The sequence below is a fragment of the Neolamprologus multifasciatus genome, chromosome 18, assembly GCF_963576455.1.
Source record: "Neolamprologus multifasciatus chromosome 18, fNeoMul1.2, whole genome shotgun sequence".
In the NCBI taxonomy this organism is placed as follows: Eukaryota; Metazoa; Chordata; class Actinopteri; order Cichliformes; family Cichlidae; genus Neolamprologus; species Neolamprologus multifasciatus.
The window spans coordinates 11,516,818-11,540,834 of NC_140456.1; the positions used below are offsets into that span (position 1 = coordinate 11,516,818).

Sequence of the window (24,017 nt, forward strand, 5' to 3'; positions counted from 1 at the left end):
AAGTGGAGCTTTTATATTATCGAGTTCGCAAAAACTTGTTTCAGTAAGTTAAAAAATGTCTAGAAAGCACCTCTTTTCTTTAGCCATAGGCGGTGCTGGGCCACAGCATGCAGCCTGAATGTCTTTGCTGCACTTTTGGCTGACTGATTCTCCAAGTATCTGTAACTCTATTGAAGCCACTGAACACAATTGTTTCATAAGCACTGTCTAATATTACTTTGCAAAGTCACTCAATGGTCTTTAGTTGGCTTGAGATTTGGTGACAGCCAATTCTACTAGCAAAAAAGTCATATTTTAATTTGCATAAAAACATTCAGTTACAATTTGTATCTGATGCTGACGGGACGCTGTCGTCCTGAAAGAAATCACTTCCATCAGAACAGTTTGTTTGTTGTCTTCTATTTTAAGGGTCACAGGTTCAGGCTTTTCTTTTCTTTATTCTGTAGTATGATACTGTGAGCGCATTGCAAGATTTTTAACCAGAACCCCCTCATTACCTTAACCTTAATGTTCGTGTTTGCTGTTGATGCTTGTGTCAGTTATTTACATTTAATAGGAATCATGTTATCTGGATTACACGGGTGCCAGATAAGAAAAAGCACATGCAGTTGGCTTGTGAGAAGAACAAGAGCTTTGAGTTGTGAGGTGAATCAATTTATTGGCAACACGTCGTCCTTTTTACACGAAGTTTCAGTGTGTTGGTTAGTGTTCTCTTAAAGTGGTGGCAGCTAAACTTTGAATATTTGAATGAGACCAGATATTTTCCTCTTGTTTCCAGTGTATATGCTATTCAGTACTGTGGAAAAGTCTTGAACCCCCCTCTCATTTCTTTATATTTTTGTCGGAAAATGGGAAAGATGTGCTGCAATGTATTGAAACATGCATATATCCATGGAAATACTGTATATAAAGCAATTCTAAAAAACTTTAAAGTGAATATTTTGGTATTTTATTCTTCAACATCTTTTTTCCGTAGTCTTCAACAATAGTTCTCCAGGCTTCTGGAAGACACTTGAAGCTCTTCTTTGGATGCTGGCCTTTTGTTTGCCTTTTGTTTTGTTAATAACACTGAGGTCTGAGTTCTAGGGAGGCCAAAGACTGATAGTGTTCAATGGTATGTTTTCCTGCCAACTTATAGGTGCATGTTTGGGATGCTGAATGAACCTGCATGTTGGATCAAGATCTCGTTACTTTTATGTGTTCACAGGTCCACCAATTTTAACAAGACCATCAACACCACTGGCTGAAATGCAGCCCCAAACGGTTACAGAGCCCACATCGTGTTTTACACATTGTTGTTCAGTAAACACTCATTTTTTGTACCTGACCTCCTTCATCACTCCACAAGCTCTGCTGCTACTTATTTTCAGAACTGCTATTGTGTAATTTGGGATACCTAAGCCATTCCTCATAGTTTCTCTTCTTGAAGAATGGCTTTTTCAAAACTGCCCTTCGACTAAGACCATTTATGATGAGGACTCACAACAGCAGATAAATCAACTGAAGGGGCAGATGCATCTCTCAGATCCTGTGCCAGATCTTTGATGGATTTTTTCTTAAGAACATGACTTTCAGATGCTGGTCAATCAGTAGGATGGTATTTTAAAACACGATTTTATGGCTGTCAACTAAAGAAATGGGAACATTTTAACGTGGAAATTGTAAAAAATTGCCTAAAGTTACAATTTAAAATTGGTTCTTTGCCAACTTTTCTGTTATGCATAGACACAGAAGTGGTTCATCCCCTGAGTTACGTCCTTTTTATGCTTGAATTATTCATAGGCCAGTGCTAAGATGCTTAACAAAAACATTTCTCTGAAAATTGTTGGGTACAAGGACTGGACTGAAATGAGTAAAAAAATGTATCCAGTGAACAAAGAAAACCTTTGAAAGACCTTTAGAAACGCTTGGAGAACTATTTCTCACAAAACTAAAAACAAAACAAAACAGAGAAAGCCTGGCTTCTTTCAAAGAAACTATAAAGAGATCAGTGGTAACATAAGACTTGCCCAGCACTGTACTTAACCATTGAAACCTCCTCTTGGCTTTTGTTCAAGAGAGCAAGTGTGGCAGTACTGTCAAATTTGAACAATCTTTTTAAAATACAGATTCAGGCAACCAAAATTAATTTCTGGTACCTTTAAGATAAAAAATAAAGTCTCAAGAAAAAAACCAAACAAACACTATTAAAAAATAAACAAATAATCCTGATAGCTAGCTGTACCGAGGGGAAAGCTTACATTCTCAAAGACTAGGCCACAGGTTATTTTCAGAGAAATCAGTCTGAGAGCTCACTTGAAGAATACAAGCAGAGCGCACTGTTTGTAGTACAGAGTGCGTGGTGCCTAGTTGGTGAAGTTTGGAAGAGGCACTTCACAGAGGCAGAACACAAGTAGGAGCTTCACTTCCAGCTGTCAGAGAGCTAACGCTGCTGCAGCTGATGCTGTGTTTTGGGACTAGGCCCGCACCTCCTCAGAAGCAAAGAGTGTGACAGCTGTAGAATCCCCAAGCCAGGTAAGGCACAAAATTTCTGATCAACATGTTCACACAGAAACTCACAGACAAACATGCAGGTCCCCTCTTGCCCATTAATATTACATGTGGCAGGCTGTGGCATAATGTACACTCGCTTATCATTGATTTGCTCTCTCTCTCTCTTCCCATCTCCCAACCCCACACCTCCCCTGCTGGGCTTTGAGATGTTAACCTGTAAATAATAAAACTTTTGGGCTCCTGGTGACATTTGCTGCTTGTGAAGGAGGGGAAAGCGGAGAAGACCGGAGGGGGAAAGCTTGATGAAATTGAACCCTTTCCCGTGTCATGAATATTTTCCACATCACCAAGAGGATGCAGGGGGTTATCGCAGCTGTTTGCATCCCCGGTGTCAGTGTAATTCAGTCTCCACTAGAAGGGAGCTCATGTCTGATTAGTATTTAAAGCGATCTGCAGGACATAATAATGGACAGAGGCATCAATACGGGAGGGCTGAGGTGCATGCACACATTCAATCTGCTAAGTAGGTGAGCTGCAGTTAGAGAATTACTGACAGACAGTTATTGTATTGCTGCAGAAAAAAAAGAAGCTCTGGATGAGAGACTGACCTACATAATGAGGAGCAGAGCTTGGGTGATGAGGCTTTTATGGAGTGACAGCTGTTCTACCTGCCATTGTCACCTTGACAGAGCAAAGGGACTCGTCAATAAACCCCAAACTAATGAGTGTCATTGTAGTTTATAGCATTATAGAACGGGGACAACGTTATCCCACCTGTCTGCCATATTAAGCACACCGCAAACCACCTCCACAACCAATTTATGACAAAGATTTTTTAGCTTATCCAGCAGTATTGCGGGTCTCATTTTCCTGAGCTACCGCTGGTCCCAGTGGACTTGAGTGGAAGTGTCATTCACTGAAAAACTTTACTGGGGGAGAGAGAAAGACTACTCCCTCATTTTCAGCAAGCGTGCCAATGCCCAGGTGCTCTTTTCAGGTGCTACAGTATGCCGTTTGTCTGACTGAGAGAGACAGGTCTGTGTCTGGCTTTCCTATCATCTCTGGCTGCTCTTTGCTTCAGTGTCAGCAGACTGAGGCTTCCTTCCTGTCAGTCTGCCGGAGCTGATGATGAATTATAAAAGGGCCTGGTCTCCCAGAGAATACAGATGTTTCCACACTCTCTCTCACACACACACCTCCATGCTTTTGTACTGGATGGATCTACCCAGTGAAAAACCTTATCATGCTTGCGATACAGTCAATGGAAAATGAGGACTTATTATGCAAGCTCAATGAGAAAACTGGGGCTAATTAACTTGAATGGAAACACGTTTGGCTTCTCGAGCTTTTCATCTTAGAGAGGGCCTTGTTTGCAACATTTCTTTGACTGCTGATCTCCTCATGCATATTTTTTTTAATGAAAATTGGAATGCTCTTAATGACTATAGGACAATTATAGAAGTCATAATAATCCAGATGAAACTCTTTCAGAGTTGAATTTGCCAGTTATACCTCCTTGTTTTGGTGAACTCGAGGCGCACAGGAGAGAGTCGGCACTTGACAGCTCAGTTTCGAGTGCTGGACTCAGCGGTCAGCGCGAGGCAGTTCAAACTAGGTGCCATTCATACAGACAAATGTGCAAACCGAGCGACCACTGCCTGATTAGTATGCCATCTCTTTCTGAAGTAAGAGCAAACAGAGCGTTGTTTTAATTGAGACACTGAGGAAGAGAGGCAATGCACTAATAAACAGGTAATTATGCAACTCCCAGCTCCGCCAAAGCAGATTGTGAATCCATTAAGGCCTCTTCGCAAAAATAATAATAAAAAAAACCTTGCCTTTATCTTTTTTTTCCCCCTCTCTTCCACTGATTTTTTTTCTTAAGTAGTATGTAAAATCCCCATGCATGCTGCCCTGTTATGTGGGAGTGAGGCTCGCGATGCAAAATTCATAACAATTAACCATCAATCAGACTTAACCTCTGGGGTCACAGTAAGTGCTCCTCACTCTGCGAATCTGCCGGCCAGATTAACACAGTGACAAAATGCGCCTGTACATGTCAGCTAATCCATTTATTTATTCAGCCTACTCCCAGACTGCCTGATTAATGGCTCCCACACCACCGACGGGATGGAAACAGACAGCGAGAAAGCGTGCCGCTACGCTTGCTCAGAGGCGCGTATGTACGTGCGTTTGCGTGTGCACACCGAGAGGCACCAGACTCCCCGAGCACACACCTGACTGAGCATCAAAGAGTAGTTTGCAAGAGCGTATGTAAACAACGACGGTGATGTTCAGATAGATATTCGCAAACACCTGCACACATCCATCTGTCCAAACAAACAGACACCGTTAAATTCTCACCGCCCACACACACACCATTCTAGTCTTGCAATTTTTAGAAAGTTTTTTCATTCTTACCCTGAGTGGCGATGTAGTGATTTGGCCTGTGGTAGCCCTGCAAACAGAGAGAAAAAAAAAAAGGAGAGAATATAAGAATCACTTTATGTTCCATCTACTTCTGAAAGACCAGCGCAGAGAGGCTAAAAAAAGACACTGCTCTTGACATTTAGTTGTTTTTTTTGACCTTTGCATGCAAACTCAGTCTGCTCCTACAATGCGAACCATCACATTCATCACTGAACAGATTTGAACTGTATAGGAATCCCAGTTAACGCATTTTTGTTTGTTTGTTTCAGATGCCCTGCGTTTATGCAGCCAAGATGAACTCTCGCTTCTATGCCGCTCCGCCACAAGAGGAATTATTTGAGAGATTTGCGTGCTTGCTTTCAAGAGATACTCTGCATAGTAGATCTGCCAGCTGTTTGCCACTGCACACCCTTTCAGCTCTTTGTTTCAACATCCAACTGCAAGATGCACGACTGAAAAGCTCATGATGGATGCTGCTAGATACAAGATGCAAAAAACACTCTCCATCATACACTCTATATACGGCACACCTCTGGAGTAAGCAGCCAAAGTGTTGATAATCCCCAAGATACAACTAACAGCACTGATCTTCACAATAGGCCCCTAGTCTCACGGATTACTCTAATCCCTTCAAGTTTTATTTGTCCAATTCCTTGTCTTCTCTCCAGAGATATGAGGCAGGAAACAAAACATTAGGACTTAAAGGCTCTTCCCCGCCCCAGCCTCCCCTTGATTGTCTACCCCCCCACCACCGCCCCCACCACTTCCCATCCACCCCTGCTGCTCTGCTTATCTCACTCATATTCAATTTAACTTGGACTGTGATTAACGCTCCTCCAATGAAGGGAGAAAAGACACAAAGGATATTTTCCTCACTCACTCATCCACAGGGCTCCTCCAGCTATTCAGCTGTCCTCCATTTTTAATGACTTCTTTATCTCTGGACTGAGAAGGAGATTTGTTTGTGCTTTCATGTATGCTCTGTCAAGTAAAGTGGAGGCCCAATACTCTGTCGGATTAGCGAGGGAGAGACGGAAAGAAAGGAAGGGCCCTGACAGTGAGTGTCAGGTGAGTAGCGCTTACTATAAATGGGCTCGTGGCTTTCTGTAAGCATGTTATATCAGGCACGCAAGAGCATATCTTTAACACGAGAAGGTAAAGATGTAGAAATGTCAATATTGCTCTTATTAACTGGAAAAAGTACTTTTATTTTCCAGGGCTGCATAAGTTAGGAGCAGGAATTAAATGTGCCGTCTGTGTTTTGCTGCATTGCTGATTACAGTGATCATTAATTCTTTCCAGTAAGAAAAGCTGGCGAATGGAATGTCTAAAATATGCAGCATGAAGTGCTTTTGCCTGTGGGCATGAACTGGTATTTTCAATTTGAATATCATTAGATAGCCTACTTTTGCAAATCTGGAATACCTATCCCTATTACCTGGAAATTTTTGCTTTGCCAAATACATTTAGGAGAAAACAGAGTAAGTGATATTTTCACATTCCTCCCCCCCCCAATCTAGAATATGTAACATCCTTATCCTACAAATTCTACAAATAAGTCATATTACTAAAGGGGAAAAAAGCAAAGAAAATGCCCTGAGGCCCCTTATGCCAAGCTATCCCTAAGGCCTTTAAAATTGAATTATTATTATAATTATTAGGTTTTTATGATCATATTCTTAAATCTTTTCTGAAGGCTCACACGAATACCTTCAAGTTTGAAAAAAAAAAGTTATAAATACACCCAGCACCCCAAATAAAACATCTTTTGACTTTTATTCCATGGTTGTACTACTTATGTGTTTTCTCTTTTCTCCAAATTTCCCTTCTTCCTTCTTTACCGGATCCTTTTACCTGAAGCTGAGTCTGTTACAGGAAAAGGGAAATGTTGCGTTTAACTGTTGAAATCTTGGTCCCAAACCTGTGGGAAGAAGTTTCACTTCTGAGCTGTTTAAAGTGGCCACAGATGTAGAGATCTGTGTGCCAAAACATACAGAGTGAGCACTTCGCAGTAAAAAAAATTGTTTAACCAAATTACCATAAGCAGTCGTCCCCTCTGCTTATTTTTTCCCCCAAGCCCCTTGCAGGATTAAGCCAGCAAGGATGGGTGGTTGGATGTTTAAGACACAAGGTTAAAGTTTGCTTCTTTTCTCCCATGTGCTGTTAGCTTTAGGATACAAGACCACTTGATGAGGGTTAGAGCCTGTTGACTTGCTTAAATACTGTAAAAGCTAGCTCATCCCGTTTTATGGCTCAAGTCGTTATGGATTCAGAAAAGTTTGGAAAATCAAACTACTGTATGCTGACGGTGATAGTCTTGCAGATGGGGAGTAGGTACTGTTTCAGTAACGAGTCTGCGGCTTTGCTAAATATCAGCATTTTGTGGTTACACTGATAAAATTGTAATGTGAATCAGATAATGTTTTCCGCCGAGGCAAATTAGCAGTCAGTGAACATGAACACATTTTAGGAGACAGGAGCTTTGTGAACAACTGAGTGATTTCTGCACAAGCCTGCAAATTCACCGAACCACTGCATCACCCCAATATCCAGTTAAGAGACCCAGCAAAAACCCATATGTACACACATGACTCTACAGCAAACAGGCTATTACACTACGTTTCCTCTGCCTTCCAAATGTTTATGAAAATACTCAATCAGCTGGAGAGAAAGGAAACATACCAGAATGGCTCGGAATAATCGGCAGTGTTATAGAGTACAATAACAAACACTGTGGGAAATGTTCTACACATAAGAGTTTATTAGGCAGGACAAGCTTTTAGATGGGTTAAAAAGCTTTCTGAAGAGCAAAAACATCATTACCCATCTGCCTGCATTTCTACTAAGTACTTTTCCAATGAAGCTGGCAGAGCGATGGAAATCCTTTTCAATCAGGGCTCTCTTTAATATGCGTATATTCTTATCTTATAATGGGACCCTCTCTATTGCGAGCGTCTTCTCTGCAGTGCCACTTTTTGCAGCATAATGGGCCATAAACTGAATGGTGGGAAAGGTAAATAATTTAAGCCCCCTGCATTTGCTGTGGCACACCTTGCATTATGAATTTATGTTTGAAGGCGTAACAAGAGATTACAAATTACCACATTAGAGGGGTGGGGGAAGAGAAGACGGGAGACTGAGGGAGGGTTCTCTCCTGAGTGAAAAACCACTTAGGGAGTCAGGTACATCACCAGCCCATTACACATGGAGTGGAAGCATCTGCCTAAGGAGACCAGTGAGCTGCAGTGATTGGTCACATCCTGCTACTAACACTGCTATTAAGAGCAAATCAGTTCAGATCAGGAGCTTCTATACTGTGTGAGCTAAGTGAGTTAGGACTGTTTAAAACCTGAGCCATGTCTGACGCCACGTTTTAATAACTTTTACTTACTGTAACAGCATGCCAAGTCATTCCAGTTCATGTAGAAGCTGTTTTGCAAGGACTTCCCTGAGGTAAGAAGTCTAACCGAACCTCTGCAGATACTGCTGTGTCTACTTTAATTTAGGGCGTCCTTGAGAGTTTTTCAGCATCTAAGAGTAACGAAATCAGCAGCTGCCTTATGCAGATATCAAGCAGAGAGATCAAATACAATCTGTGGAGATTTTCCTCGCTAGAATAACAACCACGGCAGTAGTTTCAAAAGTTTAACTAATTTTACATTTCCTAACCACCATGTCCTAAAATTATGTTAATGACTGTTCTCTGGAATAAGTAAATATAACACTACAGGGACTTTCCTGTCTTGCTACAAATGTCTTATGAAGTAGACAAGCGTGGATAGGTAGACATATAAATGATCAAACTTTAATATCAGAAACGACATTTCAGTAAGGCTCACTAGACTCAAAAGACGAATGTTATTTGAATTATATTTTACATTATAGCTCTCATTTGGGACCTACTGCACTTTCAGCCAGATGCAGAGAGAACAGCAGCAAAATCCCTCTTTTCAGAAGAGTGCAGGCATAATATTAACTCAGATCTAGGGTGTAGGCAGGTTGCAAAGTAGCTTGTAGATATGAAAGAGTTGCAGGCAGGCTAAGGCCCCATTCGCACTAGAGGAAAAAACAGGGTGACAAACTCCATGCACAGGAAACTTGGTGATTGGTAAAGGTTTTTTTCTTTCTTTTTTGCTGTCTGGGACTGATTACAAATAGTTGAGGTAACTAATTTCCATCGCAAGGCACACAGCTGCACATGATTGCAATAATTTTGGTCAAACCACAGTTTTCAATCACCATTTTCCCTTGTGTGACTGCAGATGAAAGCAACGTAAATAGTGCAGCCTAGAGACGCTCTACCACATATAGAGAGGGTCATCAGCTGATCTGTTGCAGCCAATGCTATGCTGGAACCTCTCAGTTTAGTTTACAAAGGGTGTTATCAACAAGTCGAGACCAAGACACTTCTGGACACAAAAGCCTACACCCAACATCAACCAGACCCAGGCAGATATGCAAGTCACTGCATCAAACCCACCTCATAGCAGATAAATGCTTGTGAGTGGACCTACAAAGGCAAGGCCGGGCAAAAAAATAGGTTTCTGTGGGAACCAGGCCAGGCACATTCTGCCACAGCAAATAAGTAATGAGCTATCAGATCCGCCTGGTTCGTAGGCTGTGCGGGTCAGAAAAACTCACACGAATTATTTACTGTAGTAAATTGAGTTACATACAGCAACCTGTTTGCTGTTGGATTGTTAATCTTGAACATTGTTTCCAGTGTTACAAAAGCAACAGAACAGTTTTCGAAGCTTTGCTAACAACTTTAACTTTTTTCGTCTATATATGTCCTTTGTTTCCATTTGAAATTCTGTGTATTATTTCAGCTTTATTCACTATAACTTTACTAAGTAATCATCTATGAAACCTCACTCCCTTTCTCATCTTTTTGGTTCTCAACTATAATGTTGTTCAAAGCAAAGTCCAAAACTATAACCTCAGTTTCCCCTCTGTGCGGGTTTGCCTTTTCTCTCTCCCAGTGCTGTCAGCCTCTGATCTTTATTTCTCTTAATATATCCAATGAACAGAGTGATACAGCAGCCCTCTAAAGTCAAATAAAGGCAGTGTGTTTGTGTGTGTGCTTGTAGCTGTGATGGACAGGCGGCTGGGCTGCACTGTCCCTCAGGCCCCCCTGTGACGGCGGCACCAGCGCGCCCTCTCTCCCCCCAAGAGGAAGCGCGCTGACCTTTGCGTTGGTGGCGCTGGCTGGTGTGTGTACTTACATCAACGTAATTTGCATTAATGTAATCGGAGCTCTGTTCCCCCTCCAGGGCCTGCAGCCTGACACGGGAGTGATCATCTGGAAGAGAGGCAGAGAGGAAGAAACCAGTGTTGAATTAATCATATTAACGAGGGCATCGGGAGAAGAAAAGGGGGAGAGGGACAGAGAGACAGACAGTAAAAAGGAATAGAGAGAAATTATAAGAGGAGGAGAGGGGGTGATAGAGCAATAAAAGCATGGTTAGACTGGCATCATACAGAGGCAAAAATGAAATTGGTGCTGTAAAAATGCAACATGTCTCATAGACAGCGTTCACGTGACAGTCTTCATTAAAACCGCCACCACCCTGTTGTCAGGTAAAAATCACAAAAACATAGTCTAAACCATTTTTTCTTAAGTCATTGACCTTAAAACTTGCTACTTTAGTATAATTTAGTAAAAAAGGATCGCTTTGCAACAAAATAATACACGTGCGGCATAATAATCTTTTTAAATGTGGGGAACAATTGATGGCAAGAGAACCACAGAGCCTTAACTTTTGATTTCAAATGACATTTTCGTAACTGTGGATAGCTGACGTCATTTTTGTTGGGCAATGCCCCTTTAACTGATGTCAGAAGAAGTAGATCTTCAAAGTTTTTCCATGGCATCAGTTATTAAAGAGGGTTAAAATGAACTCTTATAGCGATTAATTGCAAAATCAACATTTCTTTTTCAAACACTGTATAAGCTTCGTGTGCCATATCCTGCATAGGCTTAGATCTCATAACAGTAAAGACGGTAAAGGAAGATGAATATAAAAGTAGATCGGAAAGGTCAAGGCTGCTCTCGTTGGCTGATAATAAAAGTCGGTTTGAGCAGCTTATAGTCATCCAGTCACAAGCCTGGCCAATAAATCAGGCGGAAGAATGAGAACAAAAATTCATGAGCGTTGAGGAGGTGCTTTGTACACACATGCAATAATATTCCCATATCGGTTCTTCATGCGGTTCTCATCCTTCTTGGCAGAATCCCATGGCGCAGACTGTCCTTCAAAAAAGCTCTGAAAGGAGAGAAAACAGGACAGAGAGGGGGGGATGAAATATTGTGTCATGTGTGAACACTCCAAATGATAACCAGGCTAAAGAATACATTCTTTCTCTTTCAGCTCTACAAAACAGGAGGAAGTGAGCGCTGGCAACAGACACAGAAAGCGATAGATTCCCAGTGTTATTAGGCAGGAAACACAGGGAGGATGGTGGATCCCGGGGAGTTGTGTCAAACAGCGAGTGCCATTAGGGCAGATGCAGCGGGTGTCACATTCAAACCTCTCCCCCTGTGCCGCTCTGCTGGGCGGAGCAACCGCGGCGGCTGTCTGTCTCCCTCATCTGAAGGACTCAATCAGCTCGTCGCGGGGAAAAATAAAGCCAGCTCATCGTCTACACATCAAAACTGCTCTGCTCAGATTACCCTCATGAAATATTTATCATCTCTCACTGGGGAGATTTCCATTCTGATGGCACACCAGGCACAATTAAGCCAAATTATGAAAATACATCTACACTGCCAGTCCACCGCTGTTCAGCAAGGGCGGGCGGGGCTGGCTCAGAGCGGACTAGCCTGCAGAAAAACGTGTTTTTCTGTCTTTTTGATAGTAAGCTAATGCACATTTGAAAAGTCAGGTAATACATTACGGGGCAGACCATCTGCAAATAAAGATTCAGGAACGTTTAACGGAGGTTAAAGAGACTGTTTGAGAGTTCCTTTTAGTGAGGAGTAGGAGGCATCGTCTTCAATCATCACTGCTCTAAGACTTGATGGCTCGATTCATCTCAGTGCTGTGGCAGGCAGCAGGCAGTTTGTCTAGCATATAAAGGCCTTTCAGAGACCACACAAGGACATATTCCTGTATGAAGTCCTAAGGATTAGTGATTTCACTGAGAAACAGCTTTAATATGCTAAAAATATGTTCCATCCTTCCAGTGAAGATGGAAGCATGTCCCCAAGATGGATTATAAAGGCCTCCTCCAGTGGCAGTATTTCTTGAGGAAATGCACAGGCCAATGTCGTGCTGTCGGTGTGAAGGATACACGTCTAATATCAAGCCTGTAAGGACAAATCATCCTCAAGCACAAAGGCGTTACCTGGCAACTTTAAAATAGCTCTCTCTTAATCTGAGTGACCCCGCTACAGTCATATTCCTCCAGCCGTTATGATCATGAATTCTCATGGGGGTAAAATAATGAATGTCCCAAGAGGTAGAGATTACACGAAGGCTTTCAATTTAAAGGTTAAATGCACATAGAGGGAATAAATGGCTATTCGCCCGACACATATCGAAAAACAACTGAAGGCTTCACCTGTAAAAAGAATTTAGTAGCAAAAGGTATGTGATGAATTGTACTTTACTGCAGCTCATCTGCAGGTAGTTTTTCACCTTCCTCAATTATTCCCACTGGCAGAGATCCAACTTAGTATGTTTTTAATTACAGGCTACCTGCTGTACTCCAGTCCCTGCACAGTTATTCCGCTATGCTGTTTCTTTGTCTGGAGCTACTTAACCGTAAGTGAAAAGCAGAGTAATTTCTGTGGATAGGGATAAAACATTTGACACAAAGTACACACCATGGTGAAGTAAAAAACAAAAAAACAAACCAGAAACAAAAAAATAAATAAACAAAACATGGATGGTCGAACAGAAGCAGGAACGTTTAGTGAGTTGCTTCTTTATTAATTAATCTTTTACTCTGTGAGAAGAGGAGGCTCATTCAGACTGACTAGTGTTCATTTGTGGTTGGAGCTTAAAGAATTTCAGGATTCTCACAGTAGGCTAGATACAACACATTTCTGTCGACATGAAACGGGCTGAACACAAGTGAAACAGTGACGACATGGCAGCATTAATGACGCTGAAACTTGTTCCTGCTTCCTGTTTGCACGGTGAAAATGTGCACCCAGGTGCAGGAGGCTGGACATGCAAAATGCTTTGTTAGGTCTGTATCACACACGGCCTTATAAAGCTTTTGCAAAGTATACAACATGGCTTTTGCAAAGTTTAAAGTGTTTATCGTGTCCCTTCGAATGGTAACATTCAATTTCCAGTCAATAAATCCACAAGGTAGCCCGAGCTTAGAATTAAATTTGGTACTTTGTTGGACTGGGTATATGATTGATCAGTCCATTTTAATTATACATTGGCATTCCATTTATCTTTCAAACTACTGCACTTTTACTATAAAAATTATGCTCTTAATAACTGATGGGGTATTAAGTATGCTTTTGAAAAGCTTTATAAACATCAGAATCAAGCTGCGGAGGATTTGTGGTGCTAACAATGTCTGACTAAGGGAAGAAAAAGCATTTGACAGTGACGCTAAAGAAAAAAGTAAACAGAAAAATGTCACTGCTCTACATATTTCACCAACTGAACACTGTCAGATAATTTGATAATGTTGGTAAATGCCCTTTTCAAACTAAATCCCAAAAAATGTGATCTTTTAATCCCACTAGGTCTTAAAAATAGCCAGCAACCATTACTGATCCTGTCAGGTTTGTGATAAAAATCTACAAGTCTAAAAAATAAATAAATAAACTCACAAAAAAAGTATTTTTCTTACCTCATTTATCTGATCCAAAGTTAACGTACAGAATAACAAGAAGCATGGGTCAGAGAGAGATATAGTACAGTGTAAGTCAACAGGTTTAGAGGTGCACTAAGCTCCAATCTCATCATGAAAAATAAACTGTTATTAAAAAAAATAAATAAAAGGGCATTAACCTTAAGACAGATATATATATATATATATATATATATATATATTTATAAGACAGCAGTGGAACAAAACATACAAATGAATCGCTCTAGCCATGTGAGAATGAGCTCCCTTGCACACTTTAAGCACCCCACAGGACTTTTTGCAACAGCCTGTGGACAATAAGGTGACAGCAGGGTAAGCAGCCAGTTGTTCCATATTACGTCTCTGTTGATCGACTGCTATTAATCCATGCAATGTTGGCCACGTGGACCCCCAACTCCCTTTATCCATAACGGTTTAGACCCAGAAGGCAGCCCAAAGCACTCCAAACCCCTCAATGATCGGATGCTGAAGGTAGCAATGGGAGACGACGTTATTTCATTCCACAATCATGAATGGGATGTGGGGAGTTAATTACCAATAAATCTGACACTGATGGAGAGAAGGCGGGAGATAAAGAGAAGAGGAAGGAAAGCAAGGAAGGTATAGATAAGAAAGTAAGAGAAAGAAGTAAGCTGAGAACGTTAACAAATGTGAGGGTCGTTAAGAGATGAGGATGAGGACAGGGAAGAGTGACAAAGAGGGTGTGTTGTATAAAAAGTAGCAGCAATAACGGCGAAATGTGACAAGAGGCCAAACTGATACGGATAATATATTGAAACTGAAGGATTTAGCTCGAAGCCAGTCTGTTACAACATGGCGTCGGGGCGAGTTGAGGATGACTGGTGTGGTGCTGAGGGACAGCAAGGAGGGCTGGAGTGCCGCCAAACCCTGCCAGACTCTAATGCGAGGAAATGAGAGTGATGCCCTTCTGGGGCGAAAATCTTTTGTTTGGTGTCAGTAAGAAGCGCAGTGACAGATTACTGATGCTGTTGCGCGACAAGCAGTAGGCTACCAGTACTATCTGACCCGTTTCAGGTGAAGGAGGGGACGCGGTCTAACACAGGCAGTTTGTGCATTTCGCATTGGTCTACAGCTGAGTCTCCAAGGAGAATTGGGACACAGCTTTTGACCAAAAAAACCCCCCAAAAAAACCCCACCACACTCATGCACACAAAATGCACAATCGCTGCAAAGAACAAGGAACAGATGAACAACAAAACGAATCACACCGTAAACACACTGAGACAGGGTACATTAACAATTTATCATAAAAGTGCATCTGGGGAGAAACAAAACAGTTCTGCTGTGCGGTGCAAAACAGAGAGAGAGGCAGGCAGAAAAAAAGAGGGGCGAGAGAGAGACAGCGAAAGAGACATGGGGCTGTGCACCATAACACAGATGAGGCCTCGTATTAGACTGATAAAAATTTCCATTCAAGAACCTCAGTGGAGATGTTACAAGTCTATCACCAGGCTTTATTTGGGTTTGCAACCTTAATGGTGGGAGGTGACAGCTGGGCTGCTTCCTACCTCGTACTCCTCCTTAAAGCCGTAGCCCTCTGCGCACTTCATCTGAGTGATGTGCTGGAGGAGGTCCGCCACGCGGATCGCCGGGTGCAGCTGACCCGTCTGATACGGCACGTCGACGGGCTCCCGTTTCCTCAAGGAGTGAGTGTGCGACTGGACCAAGCTGCTTGTGTCGCTGCCCATGTTCTGACTCTCATCTGTGGGACACAAAGAGACAGAGAGGCCGGAGCAGGTCAGCAAGAGGAAATAGGAGCTAAAGTCACATCAAAGGTCATCAATTTATCGCTGTAAGATACATACGGGTGACATAATGCTCGAAGCAGTAAATGAAAGTGGTTTCCTTTGAAGTTGTTTTACTTATAAAGTTGATTTATCTAGCTTTAATGTTAGGTGTTCATATCTGACTTACAACTGTTCTCCTTAACAGATGGCACATTAGCTCATTTACTGGTTAGCATTATGTCACCACCCGCCAGATTGACCAACAACTCGACTAGTAATCTGTTTGTTATGGATGGTCACAACAACACAACATCATTGAGTAATAGAATGAGTCATGTGGTGGGAAGGTTTAGGTCCATCTGTCTCAGTGTGGCTGGAAAATACTGCACTGTACAGGAGTCCATCGGCATTTAAAAACAAGATCCTCTAAGTGAAACCCTTATGCTACAAGCTTTTAACATTGTTACCAGCAGTGGCTCTCAACTGTGAGAAACATTATACATTAATCATAAAAATCCCCATCAATGTGTTGTAAAAACAACAAGTTTTCCCTTTTTTTTTTTTTTTTCTTTTTTTTTAACTGGCAGTACAACATGCTGGTTTGGGCTGAAGCTCATATTGAGAGTCAGACTCCATTCCAGCTCTTTCATACTGTAATCCAGTCAGTGGCAGACATGAGGCACAGATGCTGTGGGGAGCCAGCGGATGATGGAGGGTGTCCAAAAACATGGAGGAGGAGGATGTGAGGGGGTGCGGTGGGCCACAGTGAGCATGTTGCAGCAGGCACCTTCAGAAGCATCACACAGACACAGCGTGGATTCAACCCCTGCCACCCATACTTCCCCGAAAAATGAACAAAATAAGATAAAATAAAAACCAAACCTCAAATAAATAGAAAAAAAAAAACAGAGAACCCAAGAGGGAAGCGGAGATGGGAGGAGAATGCATGTGGTGATGCTGCCATGGGGCACTGTGTTTGCTTTGACCATGCTAAGCTAATGGTGGCTTGGTGGCACGGTACGGAAGGGTGGGTGAGATGCTAACATGTCCACTTGTCATGCAATAAATGTCGTAATGCCCGTGTCAGAAGCAGCCTCTCACTGTCGGCATGCTGTCTGAGTAAACACCGTCTCCTTCCCCCAACCCAGGGCCCACTTGGGAAAACTTACCATTAATGGGCACTTTTTAGATAGCAGATACATAAGAGGTTACGTATGTAAAGAGAAAGAGAGGAGAAGAAACAGGAGAGAGGGGATAAGCAACAATCCAGCATGAGAACCTGTTACAGTAGTGTTTGAGCTACTCTACAGGGCAAGATCACATGCCTTCTCAGTTCAAACTGCCTTGGTATAAAAGCCTAGTCAAGGGGGATGTTGAGTGGATGGATGGGGCAATTTCAACAGTGCAAGACAAAAAAAAAATAGAAAAAATAAAAACAAAACAAGGAAGTCATGGATTCAAAAGGGAAAAAAAATAATGATAGTCTTTGGGGGGAAAAAAAGAAGCTGCAATTGTTTCAGATCGCCGACTTGCATACGCTAATGAAGCTAATTATTTTTTTAAACGTTCTGACATTTTGAATTCCTCTCTCTAATTGCTATAATTTTATTTCCATTTGTGCTCGGGGGGTAACACCTGTATTTGTGCCATTTTCGTTCTCTCTTTTTTTAAAAAAAAAAACTAGTGCGCGATGAAATCAGAAATGCAACCGATACTCTGTGATCTAATCAGTTTTGATCATTAACCTCGAATGATGAGACAATGCCGTGACTGAATGTGTCACAAACCGAAAGCATGTAACCTTTTCTGGCTGCTGTAATTTTATGTTAATCGTTTCACGCTTCATTAAATGCGGAACTAACATAAGCAGCTGTCACAAGAGCGGTGATGAAAGACACTGCTTTAAGTTGCACTAATGTGAAAAGCAAAAAAAACCACAACAACAACTGTTAAAGTTGCCTACTTAAAAATGCAGCAGTGGTGCTTGTGGTGAAGCCGGAGTCGAGCTGCTTATTGCATCTTTCTTTTTGTCCTTGAGTATTAAATTATTACACTCCTAGTGCCCCACTTAGTAGCTACTTTGCGGGCTTCGCTGGTAGAAAATGCATCTGCTCGTGTAAGATGCCGCACTTTGGGCTGTTGTGCATCTTCAACAAAGGCCAGTAATAATTAACAGGAGAACAAAATGCTTTTTTATAATTCTATTTTATCACTGAACAAGATGAATAAACACTGGAAAAAACAAAACAAAACAAAAACAAGTAGGTCAATAGCAGTTAGCCAAAGGCAGAGGGAGCGACATTAAAAAGAATAATAGAAAAGGTTGTCGTTTCAGAGGGGAGGGGAGGAAGGGAGTTTAATGCATAGTGAGGAGAGAGGGGAGGGGAGGGGAGGGCAGCACAGCTAATGCTAGACTTTAAATGTTCAGACTCAACGCATCCTGCTTTTGGAAGTTCTGGTTAAAGGTGGAGAGGGTTGTGGGGGCTAAGTGAGAGCGTTTTTGGGCCTCCCTCTCACACAGTTTTTGCCTGTTGTGTCTCAGTGCAGCTGCTACGGCTCCAGCATGCTGTCGCCTCAGTTGCCGGGGCAAACTGCCCCCCGCCCCCGTTGCCCCTCTTAGACACTCCCCCACATCCAGTCCACATGTCTGTCCATGCATATGAGAGGTCAAACACGTATGTGACATCACACGCACGACACGCAATGCGGATGGGATGGAGTGAAACCAGCCTCAGCCCAGGAGAGCCCCTCGTTGGACAGGAAGGGAGAGGAGGAGGAGGGGGGAAGAAGTTAGGGAAGGGTGGAGGAATAGGAGACGAGGAGGAGGAGGAGGAGACGGGGAAGCAGCAGGCAGGTATGGAAGTGAGGAAGCCATCTTTAGTAAAAGAGCCATCCAAAAAAAAAAGAAAAAGAAAAAAGAATGAAACAAAAAAATAATACATAAAATAAATAAAAAATTGTGCTTTTCTTTGGCCTCACAGTTAGGTGTTCAAACAGCATTCTTACAAATGTAATGCACGGTCATTTTCTTTAGCATAGAGATAAGAATAAATACTTAACAGCAATGGCAAAAGGAAAAATTGTGTCTCACCTAAGATAGCAGTTGGCACAAAGGGATCTGCTCAAACCCCCAAACAATCGCAGAAGTTGGAGGAGGAAAAAGAGTTGCAGTAAATTAAAGATAATTAAAGATAACGCACAAAAATAACATGAACAGAAATTAATGGACAGCTTTTTGGTTTCTTGCCAAGCAGCATAACAAGAAACCGATCATATTTTAAATTCAAGCTAATTATACAGTAACTTTAGTTGATTATAAATCTAGCTGCCCTTTACCCCATTTAATCAATGAGCTGTGATCTGATTACATAAGACACTCAATTATGGATATTATTTGGGATAAACTGAAGTCATAATTAAACTGCTAAAATCTATCTTGGCAAAGTGATATAAAACATAACCAGAGTGTAAAGCCATCTGAAGTTAATCTAGCTGCTTTCTCATTTGTAAAATCATTTTCTAATTTTTAAAGCAACTCTATTAGGTAAATTCATACCACACATTACAGAAATAGGCTGTAATTTACATAAAAAAAGAGCCCATAAAACTTCATCTCTTATTTATTTATTGTGGCGTTTCTATTTTTTCCCTTTTCATTTCATCATTTGTTAAAAGCACCGCTTAGGCTGTGCAGTAAGCACTTCTGTGTTGACATACTGGATTATAACGAGGAAATAGAGTATGTTTACCTGGGTAGTATGAGTTGGTGGGGATAGAAGTACTGAGAGTGTTGGCTTTTGGTAGTGTGAAGGACGACGGTGATGATCCAGCTACACATGGGGGGAAGAGAACAGAACAAAAAGGCATTAATAGTCTAATCTAGAGTTAATAATCGTGGAAGCAACTCCCACTGTAGTAAAATTCCGGTGTAATAATGCACTTTACAAGTCTTGCTTTTGAAATTTGCATGTGCTATAAAGGATCACTTTGAGGTTTCTGATTTACCCTGTGGGAAAAGCTACTTTAAGTACACAAATAAAATTCCTTTCACATCTACTAAATTGTGATGGAAGCAGAAATCTAGGAGACCTTGACGAAATTAAATGGAAACTGCACCGGCGACACCAAAATAAGTAGGTGAGAAAATATGTGGCTTTGTGTTTTAGGCTGAGCCGTGCAAAGCACACAAGTATGAGAAATAAACTGCACTTAACCTCGTGGAGTCCAGGTTGATTTGGTTGATTTTGCAGAATTTGCGTGCAATCCTTCTCGTCATTTTTCTGGTTCTTTAAAACAGCCTAATGCATTATGCATGCTGCTGTGTTTTTACGGCACATGCCAAGCTACAAGTTGCTACAAGTCGCTTCTTATTTTGTCAATTTCACAAAGCCAGAGGCCGCAAGGAACCTGCATTACATTCAAAATAATAAAGCTTTCCTTTAAAAATCCTCATGTCTAAATTATGATCAATATTAGTAAACATAGATTATGAAATCTATTCTGTCTCATTTATATATGCAAAATTTATTTTGAAAAGTTTGCAAAGTAAAAATGAAAAACGAGTTAAAAAAAAAAAAAGCAAGTTTAACTTGCACATTTTTTCCAAGTCTTCTAAAGTCCATGAATGCCGGCAAATCTCCAAAAGCATTAATAATTCAGTTTTTAAAGCTACTTTTAAAAAACAGTTAAAGATCAGTCAGTTGCTTTAAAGATATCATCATTAGGTAGCTTGACATTGAGATAGAGCAAAGGGGCCAGAGTAGAACAATAGTCACACAAACCATGGAGGAAGTGACATTTACTCCTAGACTGTCATTTTCTCCTCATGCAACGTCAACAGAAATGCTACGACGCCGACGGGCTTTACGCAGGCAGTATGTTCAGGACTATAATCTGTCAGCGATGATGTTTTGAGCCAAAACGACACGGCCGACAATAACGTAAGGTCACGGAGTGTGAGAGGGCTTTCAACTGACAGGCAAAGTGAGAAATAATGCATTTAAATCATTTGCGCTGGCAGACAGAGGGGCCAGATTTGAACATTGACACTAACAGACAGTTAATCAAGGTCAAAGCATCTTTGGGGCTCAGCCCCTGCAGGGGTGTGGAGACAGAAGCTGCTGTGCAGTTTTAATCTGATGGTTTTGACTGGGATTATACTAGGTCAAGCCCTGGGTGCAGACTTAGCCGAGCCGTCCATCAACAAAGTATTAGCTTTAACCTGGGACAGAGAAAATGAACAGGTTATCACACCAGAGCCCATCTAGTACGTGCTATGTGTTTGAAAAAACAGCATGAGTTTGGGACCTCGTGACGGATTTCTTGGAGCTCGAATGTCTGCTGATAAGCTTTAAGGTCAGCGTTGGGATTTGCAGAAGTCTTGAATATTGATCTCAATACAAGACTCGCTTCAGGCTATTAACATGCGTTTGGACGACCATTTCTGCAACTGAACTAGCGTGGGCATTAGTGACAGTTAGCTGAAATGGTAAGTTTGCAGATTTCAGAGGAATTTTAATTAATTTAACAAAAATTAATTAGAGAAACTGAAGCAATTTAAAAGGAAATGTTTGAAAAGGGTGGATGAAACACTCGAGGGGTTCTAAAGAAGGAAGTTTCCACTAGAGAGGAAAAAAAGAAACAATTTGATCAAAATCATATCAAAAGATGTTTATATCCAATTCTCCTCTGCTGAGTTGAAACAGCAGTTTCCCTGTAGAGGGACAATGGGCAGTTTCACAAGAGCCATAAAGTAATGTCATTTATGCTGACTACAAATATTGCGTATTAAAGCAAAAATAATCCCTAATGTTAAGATTGGTCATTAAAAATTTATTTTATACACTTTTTTTCTTATATTATTGAGAAAAAGTTGCACCGCCTTGTCTCACCACTTAGTTCTGATACCAGCATTATTAAGGACAAATGCAAGGATAGGGATGGGTATCGTTTAGGTTTTATCTGATACCGGTGCCAAACCGGTACTTTTGAAACGGTGCCGGTGCTTAAACGGTGCTCGAACCGGTGCTTAAAGAATGGAGAACACAAAATTGGTCCAAAAACCTCTCATGTTCAGCTGTTTTTTTTGTAAAAAGATAACAATGTTAGCCTTTTCTGCAGCTATAGGGCATATATGGTATCACTCTTGGCTGGAAGCAGTGCTTAAACAATGGAAAAAACAAAAACTTTGTCCAAAAACTTCTCATGTTTAACTGTTTCCCACTTTTTATTTGGTCATTTTAGCCTTTTTGGCCAGGGTGAAGGGAGCATCTGCCATCAAACAAGAAGACAGCCGCATGTAGCTATGATGATGTTTGCTAGTTGACCTTAGATACATTAATGTAATAACGTGGTTAGCCTACTCTACGTAAATTATACACGAACAACATTAAGCTACTCACGCAGAGAAGAACAGCTGCTGCTGCCATCATCATCCTCATCATTTCTGCTACACTGGCAGGGCTAGGGGCCAGGACTCTACTCTTCAGCTTTTTGGGGGATGTTGCTAACTCTTCGTCCGATAACAGGCACCACACCTGCAGTAGATGCGCTCGGTGTGAGGTCTCGCAGCAAGCTATCAAATACGGCGCATTTTTCGGCTTTTAAAAAAAACGCTATGCGTCGCCAGGTGTTTCATCGGATTTCAGGTGTTACCTCCTTTCCACAGTATCACCTTAAAGCACTTGTTGCAGGCTGCTGAGTTTGCATCTTTTGCTGTGAAGTACAGCAAGACTTTTGACCGCTTCGACTTGGGCATTTTTAACCTGTAGCTCTGCTCTAAAAGAACGTACGTACCTGGACCCGCCTACTATCCCCGGAAACGTAAAATGATTGGCTAGAATTCAAAGCGTATCACATCTCAGGAAAAAAAAGCACCGAAATAAAGCACCGAAATGTGCGCTGCTTTTCGGTCTGGTTACTACCGTTTATGTCAGAACCGGTGCCATCATGGCACCGGATACCGGTACCCATCCCTATGCAAGGATGTCTTTTGCAACGTCAAAACTCCAGTATTTACCGGAGACATGACTTTAGGTCTTTTTCTTGAAAATATTTCTAAATCAACAGTTCATTGGAAAGCAGACCAAGGAAAACATTTTCAGGTTTTCCCAGATTGAATATTTCCGGTGCAGCCAAGTCTAATTTCTTTCCCACCTGACCAAACCTAATAAATTGCTTCCACCCTGCTCTGTGAGTGTAACCGCGTAAAAAGGGAGATATGCCGATGTGGGGCCGTCTTACCTCGGCCGTTAAGAGTGAGCGCACACTCGCTGCGGCCGTTGAGAGTGAGCGCACACTCGCTGCGGCCGTTGAGCGTGAGCGCACACTCGCTGCGGCCGTTGAGCGTGAGCGCACACTCGCTGCGGGTGTTCAGCGTATGGTTGTGTGTGTCCATGAAGGACAGTGCTTCGTCACAGTTGGTGCCCTGCTCTGTGTAGCTCTTGTCCATCGAGTTGACCATCACTGTCATCTCCTGGCGTGTGCTGCTCAGTGTTTCCTTGCGCTTCTTGGCCAGTTTCCTTCAAAGAGGAGACAAATAAAACTGATGAGGCAAAAACAGAAATGACACAGCTTACATTGATCTGATATGAAGCTAGTAGAGATGACTCATTCATATAATGAGATGGGTGAGCTTATGTGCCTGTGGTCACATTAGGTTTCATTAGGAACCAGATGTTTTCTCCCCAAGCAGTGAAATATGAATCCTGGAGAATGTGCAAAGGTGTGACTCTCTAACCCAAATACATCAGGCCCTGATGATTTAAAATTAGCTGGAGTATTTTGGGGTGAAAGAATTAGAGATGTGAACAGTGAACTGAAACAGTCAACCTGCTTTTATTGACCTACTTTGAGTTGATGCGCTAGAGCCTACGAGCAATCTGTCCCTGATCAAACACCATTAATGCACAGTGTACAAAACCTGTGTGCACAAATCCACATACTGTACATGGACATGCATTGGTTTTACCCAAAGAACAAACAAATCCAACCTCCACTCAAATACAAAAGACTTTTTCCGTTTTGACTGCAGTAAAAAAAATACCCTTGAACAGACAGCCGTATGGCATACTTAGTGTTTTAGTGCAATTCTGTATACGTTTATTAAATTTCATATGCAGTTTTACCATTTATTTGGATGCCTTTATGTACTAACATAGCATTATAGTAGTGCAAATGTTAGCCATGTGCTCCAATCATTTTTTTTTTATATGTTACACCCCCCATTCCACCCATGTATGAAAGGTTCTGGCTCCCACTGGAAAACATGGCACCCAACAGAAAGCTATTCTTTAAGCCCCAATTTGGCTCAAATTCAAAGCAGCGTCAACCTAGCATCATATGCTACGCTGTCTCTTTATATCCAGTCTGTGATGTTGAAACACTTAAGTAATATATGGTGCTAAACATCATCATGCATGACTGTGATTATGAGCATGTTGTATTACTGATGTTAGCAGTTATGTCACCAGTATGCTTCACTATGCTCACAGCTCACGGCTGGTA

General features: G+C 41.7%; 1 protein-coding gene across 6 annotated transcripts in view; it reads right to left on the reverse strand.

Moving 5' to 3' along the window:
* LOC146497420 (receptor-type tyrosine-protein phosphatase mu) overlaps positions 1-24,017 on the reverse strand; it is a 162,039-nt gene that overhangs the window by 22,013 nt on the left and 116,009 nt on the right. For 4 of the 6 annotated variants that reach the window (XM_085140117.1, XM_085140118.1, XM_085140121.1 and 1 more), the window contains 7 exons: positions 22,755-23,032; positions 19,262-19,342; positions 18,604-18,630; positions 15,294-15,487; positions 11,102-11,189; positions 10,149-10,225; positions 4,915-4,951 (listed from right to left, as the gene is read on the reverse strand). In XM_085140117.1, coding sequence (XP_084996243.1) covers positions 4,915-4,951; positions 10,149-10,225; positions 11,102-11,189; positions 15,294-15,487; positions 18,604-18,630; positions 19,262-19,342; positions 22,755-23,032 — 782 coding nt within the window. The remainder of the gene's footprint in view (positions 1-4,914; positions 4,952-10,148; positions 10,226-11,101; positions 11,190-15,293; positions 15,488-18,603; positions 18,631-19,261; positions 19,343-22,754; positions 23,033-24,017) is intronic. The other 2 variants (XM_085140119.1, XM_085140122.1) reach the window with 1 other exon arrangement.